Below are 22,487 nucleotides of genomic sequence, written 5' to 3' on the forward strand. Positions count from 1 at the left end.
TAACTATAACTTACACCCCCGCAATGGACTGCTTATAACCTCACATATTGCATCGCTCATGACATGGTCAGTGACATCACTCATGACATCACTCATGACATCTCAAATGACATCACTGATGACATCATCCAGTGAGCGTGAGTGTTTTCTAAAAGTTTGTGAGTGTTAAACATATATACCAAGGTACTACAAACGCTAAAATTGTATACTTTCTGTATTACTAATGAGTAATACTATTTCTAACATATATTATGTGAGTGGCTGTGTGACTGTGTGTATTTGTGTGTGAGTGGGTATCTGAGTGCTTGTATGGGTGTGTGAGTGGCTTTACGGATGGCTAAGTAGGTATATGACTAGCTGTGTGGGTGAGTGAATGGCTGTGTGAGTGACTACATTGGTGAGAGAGTGGGTGTTTCAGTGGCAGTATGGGTGAGTGAGTGGCTGAGTGAGTGGCAGTATGGGTGGGTTAGTGGGTGTGTAAGTGTCTGTATGGGTGAGTGAGTGGCTGTTTGAGTAGATGTTTGGTTAAGTGAGTTGGTGTGAGTGGCTATTTTGTAGAACAAGTGTCTGTGTGAATGGTGTATGAGTGAGTGAGCAGATGTGTGAGTGCTTGCAGAGATGTGTGAATGTGTATATAAGTGATTGTGTGGGTGTGTGAGTGCTTGTATGGGTAAGTGAATGGCTGTGTTGAGAGGCTGTATGGGTGAGTAAGTGGGTGTGTGAGTGGCAGTATAGGTGAATATGTGGGTGTGTGAGTATCTGTATGAGTGATTGTGTGGTGATGTGACTGGCTGTATGGGTAACGATTGGCTGTATGAGTGGATGTATGGGTAAGTGAATGGTTGTGTGAGTGCCTGTATGAGTGAGTGAGTGAGTGAGTGTCTGAGTGGCTCTATGGAAGAGTGAGTGGTTGTGTGAGTACTTGTATGGGTCTGTAAATGGGTATGTGAGTGGTTGTGTGTGTGTGTGTATGAGAGGATATATGGGGTGTGAGTGGGTGTGCAAGTGGGTCTGTAGATGATGTCATCAGTGATGTCATTTGAGATAGCATCAATGATGTCATAAATGGTGTCACTGACCATGTCATGAGTGATGTAAGATGTGAGGTCATAAGCAATGCATTGCAGGGGCATAAGTTATAGATAGCTCAGGTAACTATACCTGCTGAATTTCTTTGGTTTTGTAAGAGTGAAATGTAGCTATACTGATTCTGTAACCTTTGTTGTTTTCAGTTAATTTCTAAGGTTTTTTAAATTCTATTTCCTAACTGTAATCTTTAGAAATATGTGTGTGAGTGAGTGCAAGAGTATCTCAGTGGGTGTGTTACTGAGTGCATGAGTGTCTCAAGGGGAGTGTGAGTGGGTGCGTGAGATTCTGTGTAGGTCTGGGAGTACCTGCATATGTGCCTCACTGGGTGTGTAAGTGGCTGTGTGAGTTGGTGTGTAAGTGTCTGAGTGGGTCTGGGAGTACCTGAATGGGTCTGTGGGTGAGTGCATGATTCTCTAAATGGGTCTGTGAGTGGGTATTTGAGACTCCGAGTGAATCTGTGATTGGAGGTGTATGTGTCTGAGTGGGTCAGTGAGTGAGTGCATGAGTGTGTGAGCGGGTCTGTGAGTGGGCACATGAGTGGGTGCATGAGTCTGTGAGTGGGGCATGAGTCTCTGCATGGATCTGTGAGTAGGTGCATAAGTCTCTGAGTGGGTCTGTGAGTAGGTGCATGAGACTCTGATTGGGTCTGTGAGAAAGTGCGTGAGTGTCTGAGTGGGTCGATGTGTGGGTGTGTGAATCTCTGAGAGGGTTGTGAGTGGGTGTGTGAGTCTCTGAGTGGGTCAGTGGTTGGATGCGTGTATTTCCAAGTGGGCCTGTGAGTGAGTGTCTGAGTGGGTCTGTGAGTGGATGTGTGAGTCACTGATTGGGTCTGTGAGTGGTGGCAGGAGTCTCCGAGTGGCTCTGTGAGTGGGTGCATGAGTGTCTGTGTGGGTCTGTGGGTGGGTAAGTGCGTTTGTGAGTAGATGTGTGAGTGGCCAGGCCACATTTGAATGGGGGTGGGGGGCTGCATGCTCGGCCATGCAGCACCCGTCCCAGGGCGGTTTTTGGCCTCATCCCCCAGGGCCCAGCCATAAACAAACGGGGGAGAGGGCTGAAACAAATCGGAGTCGAGCTACAATACAGTGGGGGGCATGTGCCCCCTTCTCCAGGCCCATTTCAGCCCCAGGTACCACATTCCCCCTGGCCCAGCCTTGTAATTCTGGATGCCCTGGTGCCCACCTTGGGCACCCAGTCACCAGCGTTGGGGACCGCAGGTGGAGCCCGAATGCCCCTGGTTCCTTGGCAGCTCTCCACCTACTGCGGGAGCCGGCATTGCTGCTGCATGGAGTGAGCTGCTGGAAAGGCAGCTCCCTCCATGCTGGAGCAATCTTTTCATCTCTTTCCCTGCCCACATGTCTGGAAAAATAAAAAGATGAAACCTCTGCTTCCAGCAGGCGGGAGCACTTTGACAGCTCCCACCCGCTGGAACCGGAGTGTTTGATTTTGCTTGGCAGGAGCTGTCAACCCTTCTGCCAAGCAAAAGCAGGCAGCAATGTCCTAATGTGGGCACCCCGAGACATAGCAAGAGCTGGCCTTGGAACTGACAGTCACCAAGGCCATTGTTGGCTCCAGGAGGGGGGCTGCGTGGCTCCCGTCTTTTCTTCTGCAAGGGCCGCCCAAGGAAGGTGGTGGTATCCGGGGCAGAGAAAAATAAAGAAAACCCTAGAAGGTGGTCCGGCGTGAGGCGCGGGGGGCCCTGCGGCCCCCTCGCTCCATGTTTAAGTTAGCCCCAGAGAGGTGGTGGTCCCTGGGGCTCAGAGGGGCCAACGAGGCCGCCCCAAACATTTAATTTGTGGCCCTGGGAGTTTGTGGGCCTGCACGTCCCTCCCGCTTACTGGTAGAATTAGGCCCGGGAGTTGGTGGTCCCTAGGGCATTTTTAGGCCCGGGCAACCCTCCATTTTTTTAATAATCCCTGCATGCCCCAGGGACCTGGCCTACCCCGGTGCTACAATTGAAACAAGCGCAGGAGATTTGTTTTTAATGCACAGCTATATTCGTGAATTTTTCAAGAAAATCAATTTGAATTTAAAAACAAAGGGCTAGATGTAGGTAAATCCTGATTTACCGATTCTAAAATACCAAATTTTACCGATTCTGTATTTTAGAATCGGTAAATCCTATGTAGCGAATAATTCGGTAAAAATGACCGAATTGTTAAGATTCGGTATTTACCGATTCGGTAATTGCCATTCATTCCTATGGGCCTGGAGGCCCATAGGAATGAATGGCAATTACCGAATTGGTAATTACCGATTTGGTAAAATAGGGAAAGAGCCAAGGGTGGCAGGGTGTCACTTTGATACCCTGTTGCACCCCTGAATAGTGCTTGTGTGCACATGTGGCACACATGTATGTCTGTCACATGGCACAGGTGTAAATGCACATATTTGCATTTACAGAGGTATTTGTTATTTACCACCAACTAATACTTGGTGGTAAATAACGAATCCTTAAAGCACAGAAGCACTCTTCAAAGTGCTTCCTACATGTCATTTACCGATTCGGTAAATACCGAATCGGTAAATGATGATTCGGTAAATACCAAATCGGTAAATACCGATTCGTTATGTACCGAATCCTCCCCTACATCCCAAATGCCCAATACCCGTCAGTAACGGCTGAAATTCGGTAATTTCGGCTGTTACCGACCGGTATTGGGCCACCTACATCTGGCCCAAAATCCTTTTTTACTGTGGCAGGGTGCCAAGGGAACCCCTAAACCAAGGTTTTAGGGTCTGAGTATGCCTGCCCTGTCCACTTTTTTTTTTTTTTTCTTGTGGGACTCGACTGAAGCCAAGTTCCAAAATAGATGTCAACACTTCCGGGTGGAGAGCTCTGTATTTCCCTGCATGAGCTTGTTATTTTTTGTGAAGTCGTTCCGACCCCAGATATACAAATTTGGATTTACTTAATTTCTCAGCAACTACTAAACCGATCTACACCAAACAACTGAAAGCATGATCTGTGTAACCAAATCTACTTTTCTGCCAAATTTTGTGTAATTCCGTTCAGCGGTTCAGGCTGTTGTCGTGTTCAAAGCTCCTATGGGAATTGTCATTGGAGACACACTTCTTTTTTACCCCCTCTTTTTTTCGGCCCCCGCTTGATGGATCACCCCAAAACTTCCCATGCATAACAAGACTCACTCTGACACTTTTTTGGGAAACTTTTGTGAAGATTTGTCAAATGGCCAAAGGAATAGGTAAGTCAAGAACTCTTTTGCTGTGGAAATCTGGTCCTAACTATAACTACCTACTGGTGGTCGCCAGTAGGTAATATAATGCATTCATTTATGTGGTAATATTTATATAGTTTAAAATAACAAGTAGGTGTATACCTGCCATACAATTGTGAAACAAAACTTATATAATGAGCAATCTCCTTTAACAAAATAAACATTCTTATGTGTGTTATCAATTCCAAATCATTAAGTTTTTATCATGGATATATTAAAAAATGTGCGTGACATATTTAAAATCTGTTAACATTGTACTTTTTTATCAGTACTGTGAACCTGCCCTTGGCTGCCTGTGTGCTATATAAACAGAATACATACAATAAAAGTTATCAGGCTTAGAAATGTGGAAAGAATGCTTAGATATCAATCTTACATTCTGTAAATCACGTTTCCCTTTTGCAAGTCAATGATTAACAAGCTTACTTACTTACTTAAATGGGAAGCGCGTTCAAAAGATGTACTGTTTATTGAATAGATGAAACTCACCATTTGGAATGGTCTGGCGTCAATGTCTGAGTAAGACCAGGATTTAGCTTCGGAATACCGCTGTACATGAGTTGCAATAGAAGTCTTTAGCTGTGCTAACCGCCCATTTAACACCTCTACAAATTCTTTCGGAAACTGGAACCTGTGATCTCGGGCAATAGTGTACCTAGGCTGTGTTGCACTCGTAGCTTCTGCCTTCTCCCTGGCAAAACATCTTTATCTGGTTAAATTGCCATCTGTGCTTAGACAAGCTCGCCTTTTAGCAAATATTGGTGAAATCACGTATCCTCAACAGCTATCCATTCTTTACATTCCAGAAGAACAGGCAACTCCTTTCAGAAGTCTATAGGTGCAGATGATACTCCTAATTGCCATCTGAAAAGATTTCTAGCATCACAACCCCAGTCCCAGGACCCACAACATACCTCACTACTCATGCTAGTGAGCCAGGTTCCTATAGCACATACTTACAGTACTAGGCATACATATGCAAGAAGGCTTTGAGGCAGGTCCAATAGCAACAAAAAGTGTCTTTTCAGAATTACGCACAACTTTGAGGCAATGTCACCGAAGGTATAACCACCAGGATTGGGGTCACAGATTCCAATCCTGAATATTTTTGACACAGTTTAGTAATTATTACTACTACTTTACTGACACCTCCATGCAACCACCAGGGATCCATACAATTACTTCAAAGAAAAAGATTCCTAACTTCAGAGAACAACTAGAGGAATGTGCCAGCCCAACAGCACTCAGTGGAGAAACACAAGATCTTCTCACTCTTAAGTGATTCCTTGAGCAGGTTAAACAGAATTTAATTCTACAAGGACCTTCCATGTCTAAGGCTATGCTGTGCAGAGCCACATTCCGAAGAAGGGACAGTTGTTTACCTTTTTTTAAATTCGTGGTTATCTCATAATATTCTCTATTCATAATATTATCAGGTTGTACATTGATCTTAAAAATGAAAAGGACCTTTAAGTGTATTCAATCCACAAAGCTGTGTGCAGTAATTTTGCCCAATATTATAATCTTCTAACCACTGCATTTGCAACTAGTTTATTGGGTGTACTTTTCTACTTCAGTGTCATCACACAGCATGTTTCAACTGTTGTTCCATTTGTAATGTCACTTTACTATCCCCTTCGATGAACACATGTGCCAGGTCCTACATCTACTTCCTAGGGCCTGATTGCGAGTGTAGGTGTTATTTATGCACATGATAAATAACGATACCACTGAGTATGTTATTTATCATGTGGGATAAATAACAAACTATTACAAGTTTGAGGAGATTAACATGCAGATCTTGGTGTTTAATGCACTCAAATCTACATTGTCCGGAAAACAGTGTTCAATTTCCCCTGTGAAATTTCTGCAGGTTTGACCAGTGGAAGTTTAGCAACGGTTGAATAAATTAACTCATCCAATAATTATTGGATGTGTTTAATAAAAGAAAATTTGCAATTTCGATACATGCGTCAACAGGATTTTTTACACACGGTTTGATATCAACCAGCCAACTCGTAATCAGCCACTAAGAAGTGAGGCTAAAAAACTCAGAAGATCCATAAAGGTGGCCATCATTGACGAGGCGGATGCTCCTTAAGATATCGTTAATTATTTAAGCGCCACGAAGAGCAGGAACTGAGAAATACAGCACACCAAAATTGTTCTAAGAATGTTTATGAAATGTTTCCTATTCGAAAAAATGACATCAGTTGTATGTTATACAATGAGCTCCTTTTTGTGTCTCATACATATGTAATTGATATTCATCTCATCCAGAAGTCAAAGGGTACTGCTACGCCCTTTTAAGTCAGAGAAAAAACCTCTGTCTTGCGGGGTGCCGCAGGGCTCCGCCCTTAGCCCCCTGTTCTTCAACGTCTATCTGGCCCCCTTGGCGGACGTGGTGGAATCTTACGGAGTCAGGGTGGTCTCTTACGCTGATGACACACAGCTGGTGTTTTCCTTTCGGGACCACTCGGACTCCGCATTTCTCAACTTCCGCCAATGCCTCCTTAACATCAGTGGCTGGATGACTACGAACCACCTTAGATTGAACGCAGACAAAACAGAGGTTCTGTTTTTCAATCAGAAAACCTCTATCCCCTCTTCTTGGTGGTGGCCTACGGCTCTTGATCCTGCCCCATCCCCGGTTCACTCGGCACGGAACCTTGGCTTCCAATTTGATGACTCCTTGTCATGTAAAACTCAGATCAACAAAGTTACTTCCGCCTGCTTCATGAAACTACGCATGATAAGAAAGATCCTTCCGTACCTCCCCATGGATTCCCGCCGCACAGTTACCCAGGCCCTTATCACGTCCCACCTGGACTATGCCAATAGCCTCTATGCAGGGGTCCCCCAGTACCTGATTGGTCGGCTGCAGATCGTCCAGAATGCTGCAGCCAGACTGATCGGTAATATCCCGTACCGTCAATCTGTCTCTGCATACCGGAGGAAACTCCACTGGCTCCCTGTGGCTAGCCGCATCCAGTTTAAGGTCCTTACTCTTACCTATCGAGCCGTCAACAACCTCGGTCCTACTTACCTGCAAAATCGGGTCTCGATATCTCGCTCCACCAGATCCCTGAGATCCAATGACCTCCGCCTCCTGATCTCGCCCCGGTTCAGACTGTCCAGAACTGGTGGCAGAGGTTTCGGTGTCATTGCTGCCAGACTCTGGAATTCCCTTCCGCTTGAGCTGAGGTTCTGTCCCTCTGAAACCATCTTCCGAGCCAAACTTAAAACCTGGCTTTTCTCCGGACTCTAGTTTCCCCTTCATCTCCTTCTTTTTCACTTCCCCTTTCTCACTTGGGTACCCCTGGATTTTAGCGCCGGGACACCCCCTAGGGGGTAGCTGCGCGCTCTACAAACTCCATAAAATAAATAAAAATAATAACTAGTTTGCATTAATTAGAAACCCCACAAAATGTCTTTACATTACTATTGTGCTGTCCATTAAAGACCCAATATCACCCCAGGAATCAGAGATCAGCATTTAACTCATTAGTAAATAAATTTTGCACAAAGGTGACTTAATGACTCTCATTACAGTCCAAAGCATTATAACTGCCATGTGCCTCATAAGAGAACCACTACAGCCACATTTTAAACAAATGTATTTCATTATAAACATAACAGATCGGAATCCAAGTGTGCCCCAAATTAAAGACTAGTTTCATATCTTAAATCTTAAATCAAATCAAATCAAAATGGTGCTAGCACTGACTCTTAAGACCCTCTATATTTTCTGTAATTCCTTTAAATTTAGACCCAATATGCCCCTGACAAAAGACTGAATGATTAAATTCAATCATATTTGGATTATATCAGAATGTTTCAGACACACTAAAATGCATTGAAGAAAGTTCAATGTAGTCTAAATGGTTTGATGAACTTAAAATTGTGCTTGTTTTTAGGAGTTTTATTGCTGTATGATTTGCACGCCATAATATACTTGAAAGACTATTCATTTTCTCAACTGTGATGTACAGCACTTAATGAATTTTATGGATGGATTTTATATTTTTACCTGAAGCCGATTCTGGCTTTCAGGAGCCAGTGAAGATCCATCTTTATATGGTGATGTGTTCAAACTTATTTGCCCTTTTTTACTAGGTATGTTTCAGCACGGAGGATATCTTTCAAGGATTCTGGGTCAAATTTGGGGAGGTTGGCTCCCATAAAATTGCTGTCATCTAGGTTTGAGAGGACTAAATTATGGACAGCAGTTCTGAAAGCTAATGTAGGGATGGAGGATTTCAGGTGTTGTAGAACCAAATACTTTGAAGGAAGTAAATTGATTAAGTTTAAAGATGTGGGGTGTTTTGGCAGCCTTCGGTCTATAATGAAGCGATTCAATTTGGCAAAGAGGTTGAAAATGGGGCAGATTCCAAGACCCTTTGAGCCACAAAGCTTTTTATGCCATTTTCGAAATGTGATGGACATTCTTTTGAGTTTAGGATGAGAAAATTCAGTATAGCTGTATTAAAGGTGAGAGGAAAAGGGGTAATTTATCAGTTCTACGGTGAAACGGTTTCCAGATATGTCAGAGGGATCAGATACTATGAGATAAAGTTGGGTATCTGTTAAGTTAATTTTAACATCCAAAATAATAAACAAGCACATGAAGACTTTACATGCTTTATTCCTTGACAACATCAATTACCAAAATTCTCTTCAGCTTATTCACATAACAGGCTGTCAACTGTCAACCCAAGAACCCTTCCAACATTCTATGGAAAAGAACAAGGGAACGGGTAGAAAAGGGGAGGGGAATGTTCCGTTGTAATAAGACCACAAAAATGTTATATAATAAATGGAAAAAAGATATGTACTTTACAACCTGCGAATTGTGCTTAGTGATAACAGTATCCTAGGCATGCTGATGGAGATTTTTTTTAGTCGTGCTGGGTCCAGGAAATGGTTGAACAATCCAATTGAGAGGCAAGGGAGTTGCAATATCAGATCTTACAATCAGATCATCAGCAGGCATCAAACCAGCCTCTCCGTATATGAATCATGTGATGTTATTTTCTGCCTAATTCAATATTACCCGCATGTTCAGAAAATGGAATACGGTACGCCAATTAGGGGTTGGTGATATTTCTCCACTCAAATCCACATGGTTCAGTGTCACCTTTGATATTCCTACCTCCAGACTGCTGGCCCAATAGGGCTGCTTATTGAACAAACATCAGCATGATCGCCCTTACACAGCTGGCCAATCATGCAATTTGTGGTAATTAGCACCAGCGCCATTACACAGGAATGGGGGATGGATGGTGGCAGGATTAGGGGCCAGATGCAGGAGCCGGAATACCGGTCGGTAACGGCCGATTTCGGCCGTTACCGACCGGTATTTAAGAATTGGCATGTAGGGGGGCAATTTTACCGATTCGGTAAAATTACCGAATCGGTAAATTTACCGAATCGGTAAAATACCGATTCGGTATTTTTACCGATTCGGTAAATTCTAGATGTAGGTGGGACTCTTCTGAGTCCCAAAGGCCTTACAGATTCGGTATTTTACCACCCAATCCATTTGGGTGGTAAAATACCGAATCCAGGTGTGTGTGCACATGTGTGCATGCACACCTATGCCATGTGACAGACAGACATGCCCTTAGGGCATGTCTGTGTGCCACATGGCACACATGCCTGTATTTGGGGTGCTAGAGGGTGTCAAAGTGACACCCCCTGCACCCTTGCTGAAATCGGTATTGCCCATAGGAACCAATGGGCAATACCGAATCGGTATTTACCGATTCGGTAAATACCGATTTTTACAGATTCGGTAATTCAATTATCGAATTTACCTACATCTCACTACTTCTATTTTACCGATTCATAAATACCGAATCGGTAAAATTCGGTATTTATGAATCGGTAAAATAGATTTACCTACATCTGGCCCTAGGACTCTACACCTCTAACTGTAGGTTCTGAGTGTGAGACTGAGGTATGCCTTGGATAGAATGTGTTCCATTTGGATGAATTTTGTCTTTTATTTGGAAGATCATATTCTTTTGTTATGTGGATGAATTTTGTCTTGTTCTTTTGTTTCTTTGGATGGATTTAGTCTTTCATTTGGAAAATCATATTCTTTTGTTTCTCTGTAAAAATGTTGTGTTTCATTTGGAAGATCATAATCTTTTGTTTCTTTGGATGAATTTTGTCTTTCATTTGGAAAATCATGTTCTTTTGTTTCTCTGGATGAATTGTGTCTTTCATTTGGAAGATCATGATCTTTTGTTTCTTTGGATGAATGTTGTCTTTCATTTGGAAAGTCATGTTCATTTGTTTCTTCACAGTAATCCTGCATGGCCCATGTTTTCAAATCAGCCCCTGGCAAGTTCGGATTCATAGGAAAATGATCCAGAAGGGGGACATAAAAACTAGAGCTGATGCATGTAACAGGAATTTTTCCCTGTATGAATGACCAGCTCTTCCATAAATGGGCGCGCAACACCAAACTACTGAAAAACCCTGACTAGGGAGTGCTCTGTTAAGCAAATTGCTCTTGTTATGTATGGCTCAACAGCAAGTCACACTTACCCATAGGAACGCAATGAGAATTGGGCCATAGTTTTATAGCTTGTATTATAAACATAAAATCTCTTAAAAATGGAAAGTAAAGTTTAGCAGGGCCAACCACACACACAATCACAATTACCCCTCAACGCAAATCTCTGAGAGTGGATATTCATGAGAGTACCATAAGCAGTACTACAGAAGTACGCTTTTATGTTCTAATACAGCCATTTGTGAATCAGCCCTGAAAAGTCTAACTCACTGTTGCTAACTGTACAAGAAGAGCATTCACAATGTTTTCTTATTGTACAAGTTTTTGGGCTCACAAGTAAAAGTAAGAAGGGGACATCAGGAATACTGTTTGAGGTACTGCAAAATACTGTTGAAAATAGGCTCTGATACCTTAGGAAATCATTGTTTTTCTACTGCTGAGAGCAACACAAAATGGCCTATAAACACACATTGATTCTCAGTCAGCAGCTTCCCAAAACAATATAAATTCCTCTAATTCAATTTCAACCCATTTTGACAGGTCTAAAGGAAACTCAACAGTCCCAGCAGCGCCTAGACGACTCATCATGCTAGCGGCGCTTCTCCAGCCACACAACAAAACTATAGCGGTGAGTGTCAATGAGACAGAAGACATTGGCGTAACGCTGTTGATGAAGATGTTTGCACCTTCGCTGCTAATCTCCATACTTGGACTAATAGGCAACGGGATCGTCCTTTGGTTCCTGTGCCTCCGGATCAAGAGGAACCCCTACACCGTCTACATCCTCAACTTAGCAGTAGCCGACTTTTGCCTCCTCGTTTACCTCATTGTCGCTCTCCTATACATTTTTGGAATCTCTGCAAGGTCGACCATTGCTTCCTCCAATAATGTCCTCCTGTTTTCCCTACGGCTTCTCTTTACATCAGACCACTACACCAGCCTGTTCCTTTTAACAGCCCTCAGCGTAGAGAGGTGTCTTTCAGTCCTGTGTCCCATATGGTACAAATGCAAGCGGCCAACACGACTATCCAGCATTGTATGCACACTGATGTGGGTTTGTGCAACCCTTTTCACCACAGCTGAGTGTTTCGCCTGTACAGAGGAGTTATACATTGCAAGAGTCCCACATTGCACGGCAGCGGTATTGTTTTTTACAATTTTAGCTTTTGGGATTGTGTTCCCACTCATGATTCTGCCAAGTGTGACTTTGATTGTCAAAATCAAAATGAGGTCTATGAGGCATCAGCCCACAACAGTGTATTGGGTTATCCTCCTCAATATTGTGGTCTTCTTGCTCACTATCTATCCCACAAGGGTCATAGGTCTGCTTTACTACTTCCGAGTTATCGCACAGCATGATTTTAACTTTTATGTAATTAGTTATGCTCATGTGCTTTGCACAGCCATGAACAGCAGTGCCAACCCATACATCTACTACTTAGTGGGGAGGATAAAACACAGGAAAGACAGAGGAAGTGTTAAGTTGGCACTGCAAAGGGCCTTTAATGATGATGCTGATGCTCTGTGACAAGACATCGCACATGGTCCATGCATATCATAGACTATGGACCAAGCATTGTCCCAATCGTAACAGTACTCTTATAATGTGTAATAATCATACCTCATATTTCATTAGCAATATCATTTATGGGAGCATGCTATCCCTGTATAAAAACTTCCAATCTAATTCCCTTATTACAGTCAAGTTGTGAAGTCTCTAGTTACTCGTAAGACGAAAACGATGTAGTTGCTCAACTGTAATAAGTTATTATAGTTTTGATGTAAAATGCCCACTGCCGGAGTGCGTAGCCTAGCTGAAAGACTGGTTACAGTGCATGAATCCAGCTGCAATTTAAACAAGAAAATAGGAGAACTGGCTTTTCTTTCTTCTGATTTGTTTTTTTTTCTAAAATGAAGGTGATCAGCAGAAAGTCTATAATTATAGCAAGATGTTTATTTTTGTCCACACTATGGGTAACTATAGGATTCTCTGCATGTTTCTACACATTTTGAGCTGCAGCATTATTGTAATCTGATTTACATTATAGGAGGCCTGATGTAAGGTATGGTGGGCGGGGCACGGTCGTCATGGGGGCAGCGGTTGCTACCTCTGTCTCCCTGGTTGGGCTCCTGTCTGCTATAGCCAGAGATCGCCGCCAACCATGCGGTGATCCCTAGATATGAAAACAGAGGACATCAGACCATCCCCTCAAAATAGGGTGGGCTGTCTTATGCCCTTACTTTAATGGCCCACACTGCATCATGATGGAGGAATACGTTTTCTAATGGGTAAGCCGTTACCACCGTTGGAAAATTGACTATCTGGCATCTTAAATTAGTGCAGGGGACCAAGAGTTTGGCGAACAAGTTATTCTGTCACCATTGTGATAAAGCACTGTGTCCACCAAAGTCTAAATCAGGCCCAATATTTTCAAGCACTGCACCTGCATTAATTAGTAGAAATGAATTATAACTTTGGAAACATTACAATTCCACCTGAGGCCGCCTGTAACAAAGGAAAAGTAGCTCCTGACACATTTCTTTGTCTCACTACAGAGCATCAGAATTGACAAACTAGAGCACGGGGGCATTGAACACATTCACATCCAAAGCATTTCCTCTCCGATGGAAGCTATCCTGAATTATTCTATGTTTTGCTTGATTTATATGTCAATATAACGTTATTGCTTGTTTTATTGACACCATGAAAAGTGTTATCCACTCTTAGGATCTAACTTTGAAGCCATTGACAGTTGACAAATAATTATTTTATCTGAAGACCAGCCTTCATTGCATGTGATCCAATGTAGACCACCATTTGCATCAAAGAGAAGCATTCAAACATGTTAATTCCAGTATTAAAGTTCAATGATGTTCTATGTTGCTTTCAGTATCCTGCTTTTAGAGGTATTACAACAATATACCTACATTAGAAATACAATATATCCTTATTAGAGACAAATAAGACCTTAGTCGGACCCCCCAAATCCTTCCAGATTTTCAATACCGCCCAATGTTTGATACCAAACATAATCCTGATCAGAGAAATAATATACGAAATACACTGGCGCACAAGACTGTCCCTGGACAGACATCTTTCAGCCTTGCAAGCCTGTTGGTGCCTTACTGATCTAATGGAATAAACCCAGATCTGTTGACTGGGTGTGAGTGTTTGATTGGTTCAGATGCTCCGTCCATCACCACCCCCTTTTGTATTATTGACCTAACAGACTGCCAAGGTCCTCCACTGAACATGATCTCTTCAATCGGCATTTCTAACTCATTTTGCTTACCCATTACCACTGAAGACAAATTTCCATGATTCAAAGGAGTCCCTGAAGGCACATGGTATGTGCAGATCTGCCTTGTGACAAACCTCTGCTGATAATCCAGTCTCTGGAATCTCCTTGTAATTGCCAATATCCTGCTAATTGCTGAACTTGCTACTTTTAACTCCTTATGCAATCTCCTATTACTTGAAAAGTACACTGAAGCGATCTTTAGTTTCATTTGGAGATCCTAAATACTGTCATTAGATGGAAGCCCAAGTTATGCGGCAAGTTTAAATTATGTAGAAAGAAAAGAAATTACCCCACACTTTCTGTGGCTGTACTATTTTGATCCAGAAACAACTTTCTTGTATTTTAATCAGACAATTATATTGAAAATGATGTAGCAAACTAGTTGACAAATGTCTTAACCCAAAAAATATGTGGTAAGCCCTGAAGCCAGAGAATCACATAAATCCTCAGGCCATCACCAATATTTTATAAGCATTTTACTCACAAAAGATAAAACCAAAACATTCTAATTCCAATTAGCGCCCTTTGTTATCAGCCTTTTGGAGAGAACAGCTATTTTCATGCTAATTACCCTAAAATGAACATGTAATAGGAAAAATACAGAATATGAAACATGTTTAAAATGATCCTTTATGAAAACCCTAAGTTTTGTGGCATTTACAAACAAACTGGTTAACAATTTACAAACGTATTGTTATAGAGAATAGCCATGCTTAGAAAGAGCTGCTGTCTAGCACAATGTCAGAAATCTCTGTTGTCATAACCAATGACTTTAAACCCCAGTCACCAAATAAAGGGGTAATATGTGGTTTTATTTCATTTGTGTTTTAAGTTATGCAATTATTTTTCTGGATTAATTTAGTTGACAATATTCTTACATGGATGTTATTTGTATGTGAATGATTATGACTGGGGGCCTGACTTAGATCTGGGCGGACAGGTTACTCCATCACAACGGTGGCGGATATCCCAGCCAACAAAATAGAAATCCCATCAGATATAATGGGATTTATATTTCCGCGGATGGGATATCCGTCACCATTGTGATGTAGTAACCAGTCCGCCAAGATCTAAATCAAGCCCTAACTCTTTTACATTACAATTATACTTTTAAGACCATATTGTGCCGACACTTTGTGCCATTCAGAATCTCATGCTCATTACCTCATACATGTATGTTATGTATGTTTCTCATAGTGTATTCCCATGCAAAACTTTGATAGTGGAAAACTTGGGAAAAGTCCATTCATATGTTTGTTACCAACTGCACTAGTATAAGCAACCTTCAGCTTTTAGCAACTGGGGTTGAGAACATCTGACGCAGGGTGGGGAACTGTGACAGACCAACAAGTAATTGGTCAGTAATTCAGAATATTAACAAAACATGGACTGCACTTACCCGTTAGCCAGAGGAAATGTGTAATGAATTGCTGTAAATTTCTAAAAATCGACAGAGACTGTAATGCATGCTTCAACTAGCCCCTCACTATACTAAGTATTGTGTCCTTGTTTACATTTCTAATATTTGCTTGTGGTAATGTGTTACCTATAATTACTATAACCAAATGTCATTTTATACTCCCCAGATAACTTTGTATTAAAGATCTTCAAACCTCTAATTGTGGTATTCCTTGACTTCTCAGAACTTAAATTGGTGCCCCAGAAAACAAACAACCGTCCAACTGTTTTTGTTAGTTCTGGGACAGTTTTGTTTCTGGCCCATCCCCTGTGACTTAGCCCATGGAGGGTCAGTAAAAGACTTGTCTGCTGTCCCAGCTCTGCAGGCCCGGGGCTATCAGCAACATGCAAGACAACTATTGTAAACAAAGTATCTGTAATACCTGATTTAACAACTTCTGTTCCATTTTTTTATTTATATTTTTTAGAAAGATGATTTCATCTGTGCTCTAACACTTTTTCCACTGTGGAAGATGTGAAAAAATGACTTCAAGAATGAAATGCTGTTTCTATAAATGAAACCTGGTGAATGCATCTAAACAAAAACTGGCTGTCTATCACCTTTGGAATTACTTCTACTGGCTCTTCATTCTTGATTCTTTATTTAACTTATTTATTTTGGCCTAGTCCTCCAGAGCATGCTCTTGTTTTAAGGTTATTACCTTAAAAATTGAATATTTTTTTCCTCCCATAGAATTCAATGCTCTCCTAGCACACGTTAAATTGAATTCTAAAAAATACTTAGCGCGTCTTGCTTCGTTTTCAAAAGCAGGCCCTAATGCCATAAAATGTAAATTTAGTTCACGCCAAAAGATTATTTTGACTTGTAAAAAATGAACATATTACGATTTCATATATAAAATTGAGTTACATGTTTCTGATGCTCATCATTGGCCATATGTCCAATACATATCCATGCCTACAGCTCATCCCTTTAAGGAATGCCTTCCCCACACTGTACTCTGGAATATTGAGTACGTGAATATCTTGGCACAATAATGTCATTGACAAAATATCGAAGGAGAAAATATTGAAAGGTAAGGCAAATTAGAGGGTATAGAATTATTATTCTTAAATGCACATATGTGAAACTTGAAGATATACATATCATCATGGTACCTAGATGTGGAGTTAGGCATAACAAATCTGTACATATTTGCCTTTTGATATTTTGTCCCTCAATAGTCTGTCCACAGTATTAGTGTCCCAAGATATTCCGTAGACAATATTCAGTTTCCAAAATCTTCACCACCTTATCCATTTCATTCCATATTCGCATTCTGAGCAACTAAGTAGCATTTCTTTCTTACAATTACATGAGAAATTTCCTCTTCCAGATCCCAGTATGGACCCCTTCACAAGGGGACTCAAATTTGTTACCCAATAGCAAACAAATGTTTCCTCCGGGATCGGAGTTCCAAACAATCAGGAGTTTAACACACCCAGAAATTGTTAGCTGTAATCAACTTTGCAGTCATATAATATTGCCCTGGTCATTTCCGCCAAGTTAAACCTACTAAAATGTACCAGAGGAAAATGTCTGAAAATGACAAGCACCTGCCTGTTTCAGTGCAGTAGGCAAAGAATTCTAAATGATGCCCTATTTGTGGACCCAGTACACATCACATGTCGCTATTAAAGGGTCGCTTCACATCTTTGCAGCCCACTTGTAGTTGGGATCTAAGAAGGTATTATTGATAAGATTCGTCCGCTCTTAGCTTCCCTAATGTGGCCATGTTTTTTTTTATTTACCCTTACCGATTATTAATAAATAACCCTTACCCTTCAGCTTCTTTACATAACTTACCTTTGGCGAAGTAATGTCAGGCAAAGCACTTGAGGAGATGTAGTGGTCTGGTAATGTAGTGAAGATAATGCAGGTGAGTGCTCCACCACTGTTGTCTTATAACTGCAATGCAAGTTGTGCACTGAAAATTGACTCTACTATAGCCTTATAGCCCGCCGTAGAGGGCTATACCGGTTATTAAAGGTCCTCTCCAGCGTTAAAGGCCCCGAGCCGAAGGCGAGGGCCTTTAACAAGGGTGAGGGACTTTAATAGCGGTATAGCCCATCTACGAAGGGCTATAAGGCATTAGAACATTCTGTCACTACAGGATAGAATGTTCTAACAAAAATACAAAGCCTTTTGAAAGCGTGAAGGGATTGGAATCCCCTCAGGCTCCCTGAAGCGTTTGTTCACAGCCAGAGCTGTGAACAAAGAAACATTGGAATGTTGGAGCTCCAGCTTATACCAGCCATTATAAGCCCAGAGCACTCCAGTGTTTTCAATAAAGCTCCCAACATTCCAATGTTCTAATAACACTTAACTTCTTTTATTGTTCTCTTACCACTGAGATATATTAATTGGACAGAGACTTGAGGCCTGCATGTGACGGGTAGGTCAGTACATCCGTTACATCACCGCTCTCCGCTCCACCTTATCAGTCTAACGGGTATTTAAACCCATGACCTTTGTGTTGAAGTAGATTTTGCAATAGAGATATTCACACCTTGAACAAACTGTGGCCTGCAGATCACACACACTCCCAGCAGATTACACCCACCCACATTGAGGCAGTAGCATATAAACACCCTGAGTTATCTGAGAGTGATTGCTGCAATGGACTTTAAAAGACTCTTGGCCATCTTACTGACATGTATGTAGCAGATAGATTGCCATGTGCGTATTGACCTGATGGTACCTTTCTGGCAGATTCAGATCTGGGTCAAATTGTACTACTAAAAAAGGTGCAACCTACCACATTACAGTCTTTAAATACCCAACAAGTTACCTACAAAGCTTTACTAAAGGAAATGATATGCAGTATTTATCCGTGGTTGTTCTTATGAGTTTTCCTTGCATCACCCTTCCACCTTGGTACAGTATTAGTGTGGTATGAAACTCATTTCATCATCCACTGGAGAAGAAACAGTTCAATCAACCACAGTGCTTAATTTGAGCCGGTGGTTTCTGGTGCTCAGCACCGGCACTTAATTGTCAACACCGGCACTTGTGACAGCTGCCACATGATGGCATTGTTTGTGTAATTTAAGGATGAGTAGAACAACAGTTATTTATTAATTCAATTTACAATGTAAACAAATACCTGCAGCTCAAGCCATTCTTATAGTACAGGAGGCCTCAAATACTCTGAATTATCACATTTTCAAACCTGCCTTTGGAGCTGGATATCTGTGCATGGGATATATGTCACAGTGCATGTGAGTTACAAAATATATAGTCAAGAAAAAACTAGAGTGACGTGGATTTATTCATTCGTGTGTTTTCAACAGAAAGTCGTTGGCCTAGTCACAGACTATATAGTGACGTGTTCATCATCATCATCAAAAACACTTTATTTGGTTTTTGCGAAGAAAACCATAAAAGTCAAACAAAGACACTTAAAAATATCTCCATCTGATACATAGTAAAACAGTGCAAAATAACCATCATGGGTTCAATATCACAGGGTTAAAAAGAAAACAAGCACTATATCAAGAACAAGAGAGTCCAAGTTGTGGAAAACACGTCGTCTGGGCACCGTAAAATACAGGATTAATCGTAAAAACGATATCAGGTACAGTGAAAACATCCGTCACAACCTCATAAAATACAAAATTATGGATGTAAACCATACTAAAAATGAATTTCTATTATCACAGTAGTGACGTGTTCCATTCCACTACTAGATAGTGTATTGATTTGTAATATCTTATTACAACAAGACACTATAATAAGTAACTCACATTGCTTCATGAATATCTGCACATCTTATCTGTAAAGTTAATAACTAACAATCTTTGTGACAGTCATACCATAAAAGAAGAAAACTTTGGCATTAAACGTTTATTTTCACAATTGTAATTCTAACCTTTAAGTCTTTCAAAACAGGGATCATTCATCAATTAATTTAAAGAAGAAACAAAACGAGGATATCAATAAAAATGTATATAAGCATATGTACTTAGTACATGTAAAAATAATCCAATAAAGAGATTCTGTTATGCTGTCTCACGTAGTTGGTGTATCCCGAGGAGTGATAGTGAAAGGGCATAATTTGAGTAGCTATTTTGAACACCGGTTTACAGGTCACATACTGAGTAGCTATTTTCAGCACATTGTTCATATGTCACACTCTGAATTGCTATTTTGGATATTGTTTTCATTTGCATAGTAATCAATTAGGTCTTTGAGCATGTTATTGTAGGGTGGTTCTCTGTTTCTCAGACTGCTACCCATATTAGCCAGGTTATAAGTCTGTGAGAGCATATCTTCAATATTAGTTGTCAATGCAGACCTCTATTGCATCATATTGTTACATTTTTAAGTCCACAATCAAAATGAAACATTGGAAGTGGTTATACGACACTTTGTGGTGCATTCGAGATTAAGGTCCTGGTTTAGAGTTTCTCTGTCACATACTTGACGGGTGGTCCGTCCTCCATATTCCAAGTTCTATAGGATATAATGGAATTGTAATACAGTGGATGGGATATACGTCACATTTGTGATGTATTAACCAGTCCACCAAACTCTAAATCAGCATGTACATACTTTGTGGTTTATGTTTCTATACGTTATTGCTGCCAAGAATGTTGTCTACTTTTCTGTATATTGTCTCTCTCCAACTTACTCCGCTAACATTCTCCCAAGAGCTGGTCGTCCGCTCACCGACCCGGACGTTGCATCATCTATGTTGGGAAATCTCAGAATCGAACCACCCTCTCTATTCTCCATCTCACTTATTAAAGTTTACACCCCTGAAGAAAGTCATTATTTGAATATGTGGTTTTACAAAATGGTGACCAAGATTACCACCTAGAAAGAGCCTTGCTGGAGGGAAGGGGAGTTTTCACACTGAATAAAGCACAGCACGTGGAGCCTTTTCTCCGGTCCTAGGTATAGAGTCCTGGCAAGAACCTGAGGTTCATCTGTCATTTTCCTTTGCGCACTTGATTCTTGTTATAAAGTGTTTTATGGATGGGATGTGTTATTTGCCTTCATCTTTCACTTAGGCAAAGTGTTTCATAGTCAGTTCTCTGTCATGGTTCTAATGTCAAGTCAGTGGGCTTTAGCAGCAGCAGTGACTGTGCACTGCTTTGGTGGTGATTTTTCTTACAGCAATGAAGACCATTTCTTACTTCAATTATGCTATATTTCCAAATCTCTCCAGTGGAAACTGATAAAGCAACTAGGGAATAACCTAGTAGTGCAATGTGTGAAATTATCAAGCCCATTGACTGACAACTCAGCAATGTTCATTAGTATTCCCAGTTAGAAATAAATAAATTACAGGCTCCTCAGGGTAACGCAGGACTGGTACAGCTAGGAAGCTATCGACACAATACTCCGCTCTGAACTGATGGCCTACCTGTAGTTTCCTGCCTGTCCGGTCGGCCCCACCCAACACGCACTTGTGGCATAGTGCCCAGTCTTTCCATCCATCCACAAAGTATACCTGGCACAATCACAATCTGCACACACCCAGGCTGACTCTCCCAGCTACCCTCCAAGCATCTAGCGGTGTTCGGTGGGAGGGTTCACTTTTTATATGACATTTTTTGCACCAAGACGTCTGATCCAGACATCCAGGAGCAAGCAATGGTCGAGATCAGCAGCATGAGCCTAACGCTTATCAAAACACTAGCTACTACACATAGTATAATTTAGCTTTTTCTACTAACTGAACTCTATGAAAAATGTGCACAGCTAACTTAAGGTGGTTCTTTTAAAAAGCAATTGAACCTTATTATGCATTTAGAAATGCACAGCAGCTGAACATAAATAAAACAAATATCCTAGTGCCAAGCCGCCGCCGGAGGCCTATATGAATGTGTCAGTCTGTAACCTAATTGGTGCTCATGTAAAGCGCTCTGCTACCTTCGGGTCTAGTACGCACTATATAAAAATGCACACACACAAAAAAGTTAGGGGGAGGGGCGTGGCTAGCAGCCGATCGTGATGGCGACGTAGCTGCTGAGCTCCGTGAGTGAAGCGCCCTTTCGCATTGATCCGTTCATTAATCCGTGATACAACGTGACCCCCGGGACGATAGCCAAGGTCCGGAACCGAGCGGGACAGTCCGGTGAGGTCGAGAGGCGCTCCGATATAATGTACCGGAGGTGGTAGGCGGCGAGCTCTAAAGGCCTTCACATCAGCCCCAGACCGCGACCTGCCTCATTTCGAAAGCCGGGCGGAAGTGGGAGCAAACCGGGCACCACGAAACCGGAAGGACCCCTGGTTTCGTCCGGAACGAGAGACGGCTGTCTCGAGAACCATCAGCGGCGGAGCACACACAGCGGCGGTGCGCTCTGTACTCCCAGGTGCTGCAGGGGGACTCGCCAGACTTGGAACCACGAACACAGACACTGGGCCCTAAGTAAGAAGTGATCACCAGTTGCCGCGACGATATCGCCAGGCGCCCCCCTCAGGCATCGACCCCCCTCGCCCCCTGCAACGAAGTAACACCAGTGGGGAAACGCGGCGGTGACTTCAGTAATCGCTCGCCCCCCACACGACGACCACCACTACTGCTGCTCACAGGCGGGGAGAACCAGGCTGGGAGAGCAAGGCGCACCGCTGCACTGACCACCCGCGCCAGCAGCTCCAGGTAACAGCGAAGGGAAGAGGCGAGCAGACAAACACAGGGGCAAAGACGCAGAGTGAACGTTGCCAACAGTGGGAACCCCATTACACGATCCAGTGGCTACCACAGTGACGGGCTGGCAGACAGGCGGTGAGCGTAATAGAGGAGCGATCTGGAGCCTGCCCCCTCCTGCCTTTAGCCCCGTATGTATTACTCTAAGTACGGTGTCCCAACTGATGCCGATTCACGGCCGGACTAGGCTCCATTATTGACCGCAGTATTCCCATTGCAG

At 42.1% G+C, this 22,487-nt stretch overlaps 2 protein-coding genes across 2 annotated transcripts in view; both read left to right on the plus strand.

The window, feature by feature from the left end:
- LOC144799658 (C-C motif chemokine 25-like) overlaps positions 1-15,769 on the plus strand; it is a 76,686-nt gene extending 60,917 nt beyond the window's left edge. Inside the window, exons 6-7 of the transcript XR_013603854.1 lie at positions 11,389-13,856; positions 15,210-15,769. The gene's annotated coding sequence lies outside the window, so the exon portion shown is untranslated. The remainder of the gene's footprint in view (positions 1-11,388; positions 13,857-15,209) is intronic.
- On the plus strand, positions 11,435-12,376 carry LOC144799657 (proto-oncogene Mas-like). Its single transcript, XM_078671113.1, has one exon. The coding sequence runs from the start codon at positions 11,435-11,437 to the stop codon at positions 12,374-12,376; it is 942 nt and encodes a 313-aa protein (XP_078527239.1).
- Positions 15,770-22,487: the final 6,718 nt, after the last annotated feature.

This window comes from Lissotriton helveticus, chromosome 12 (assembly GCF_964261635.1).
Source record: "Lissotriton helveticus chromosome 12, aLisHel1.1, whole genome shotgun sequence".
In the NCBI taxonomy this organism is placed as follows: domain Eukaryota; kingdom Metazoa; phylum Chordata; class Amphibia; order Caudata; family Salamandridae; genus Lissotriton; species Lissotriton helveticus.

Excerpts from the sequence above, each read along its gene's own strand:
- LOC144799657 (XM_078671113.1), top strand. The coding sequence starts at position 11,435 with ATGCTAGCGGCGCTTCTCCAGCCACACAACAAAACTATAGCGGTGAGT.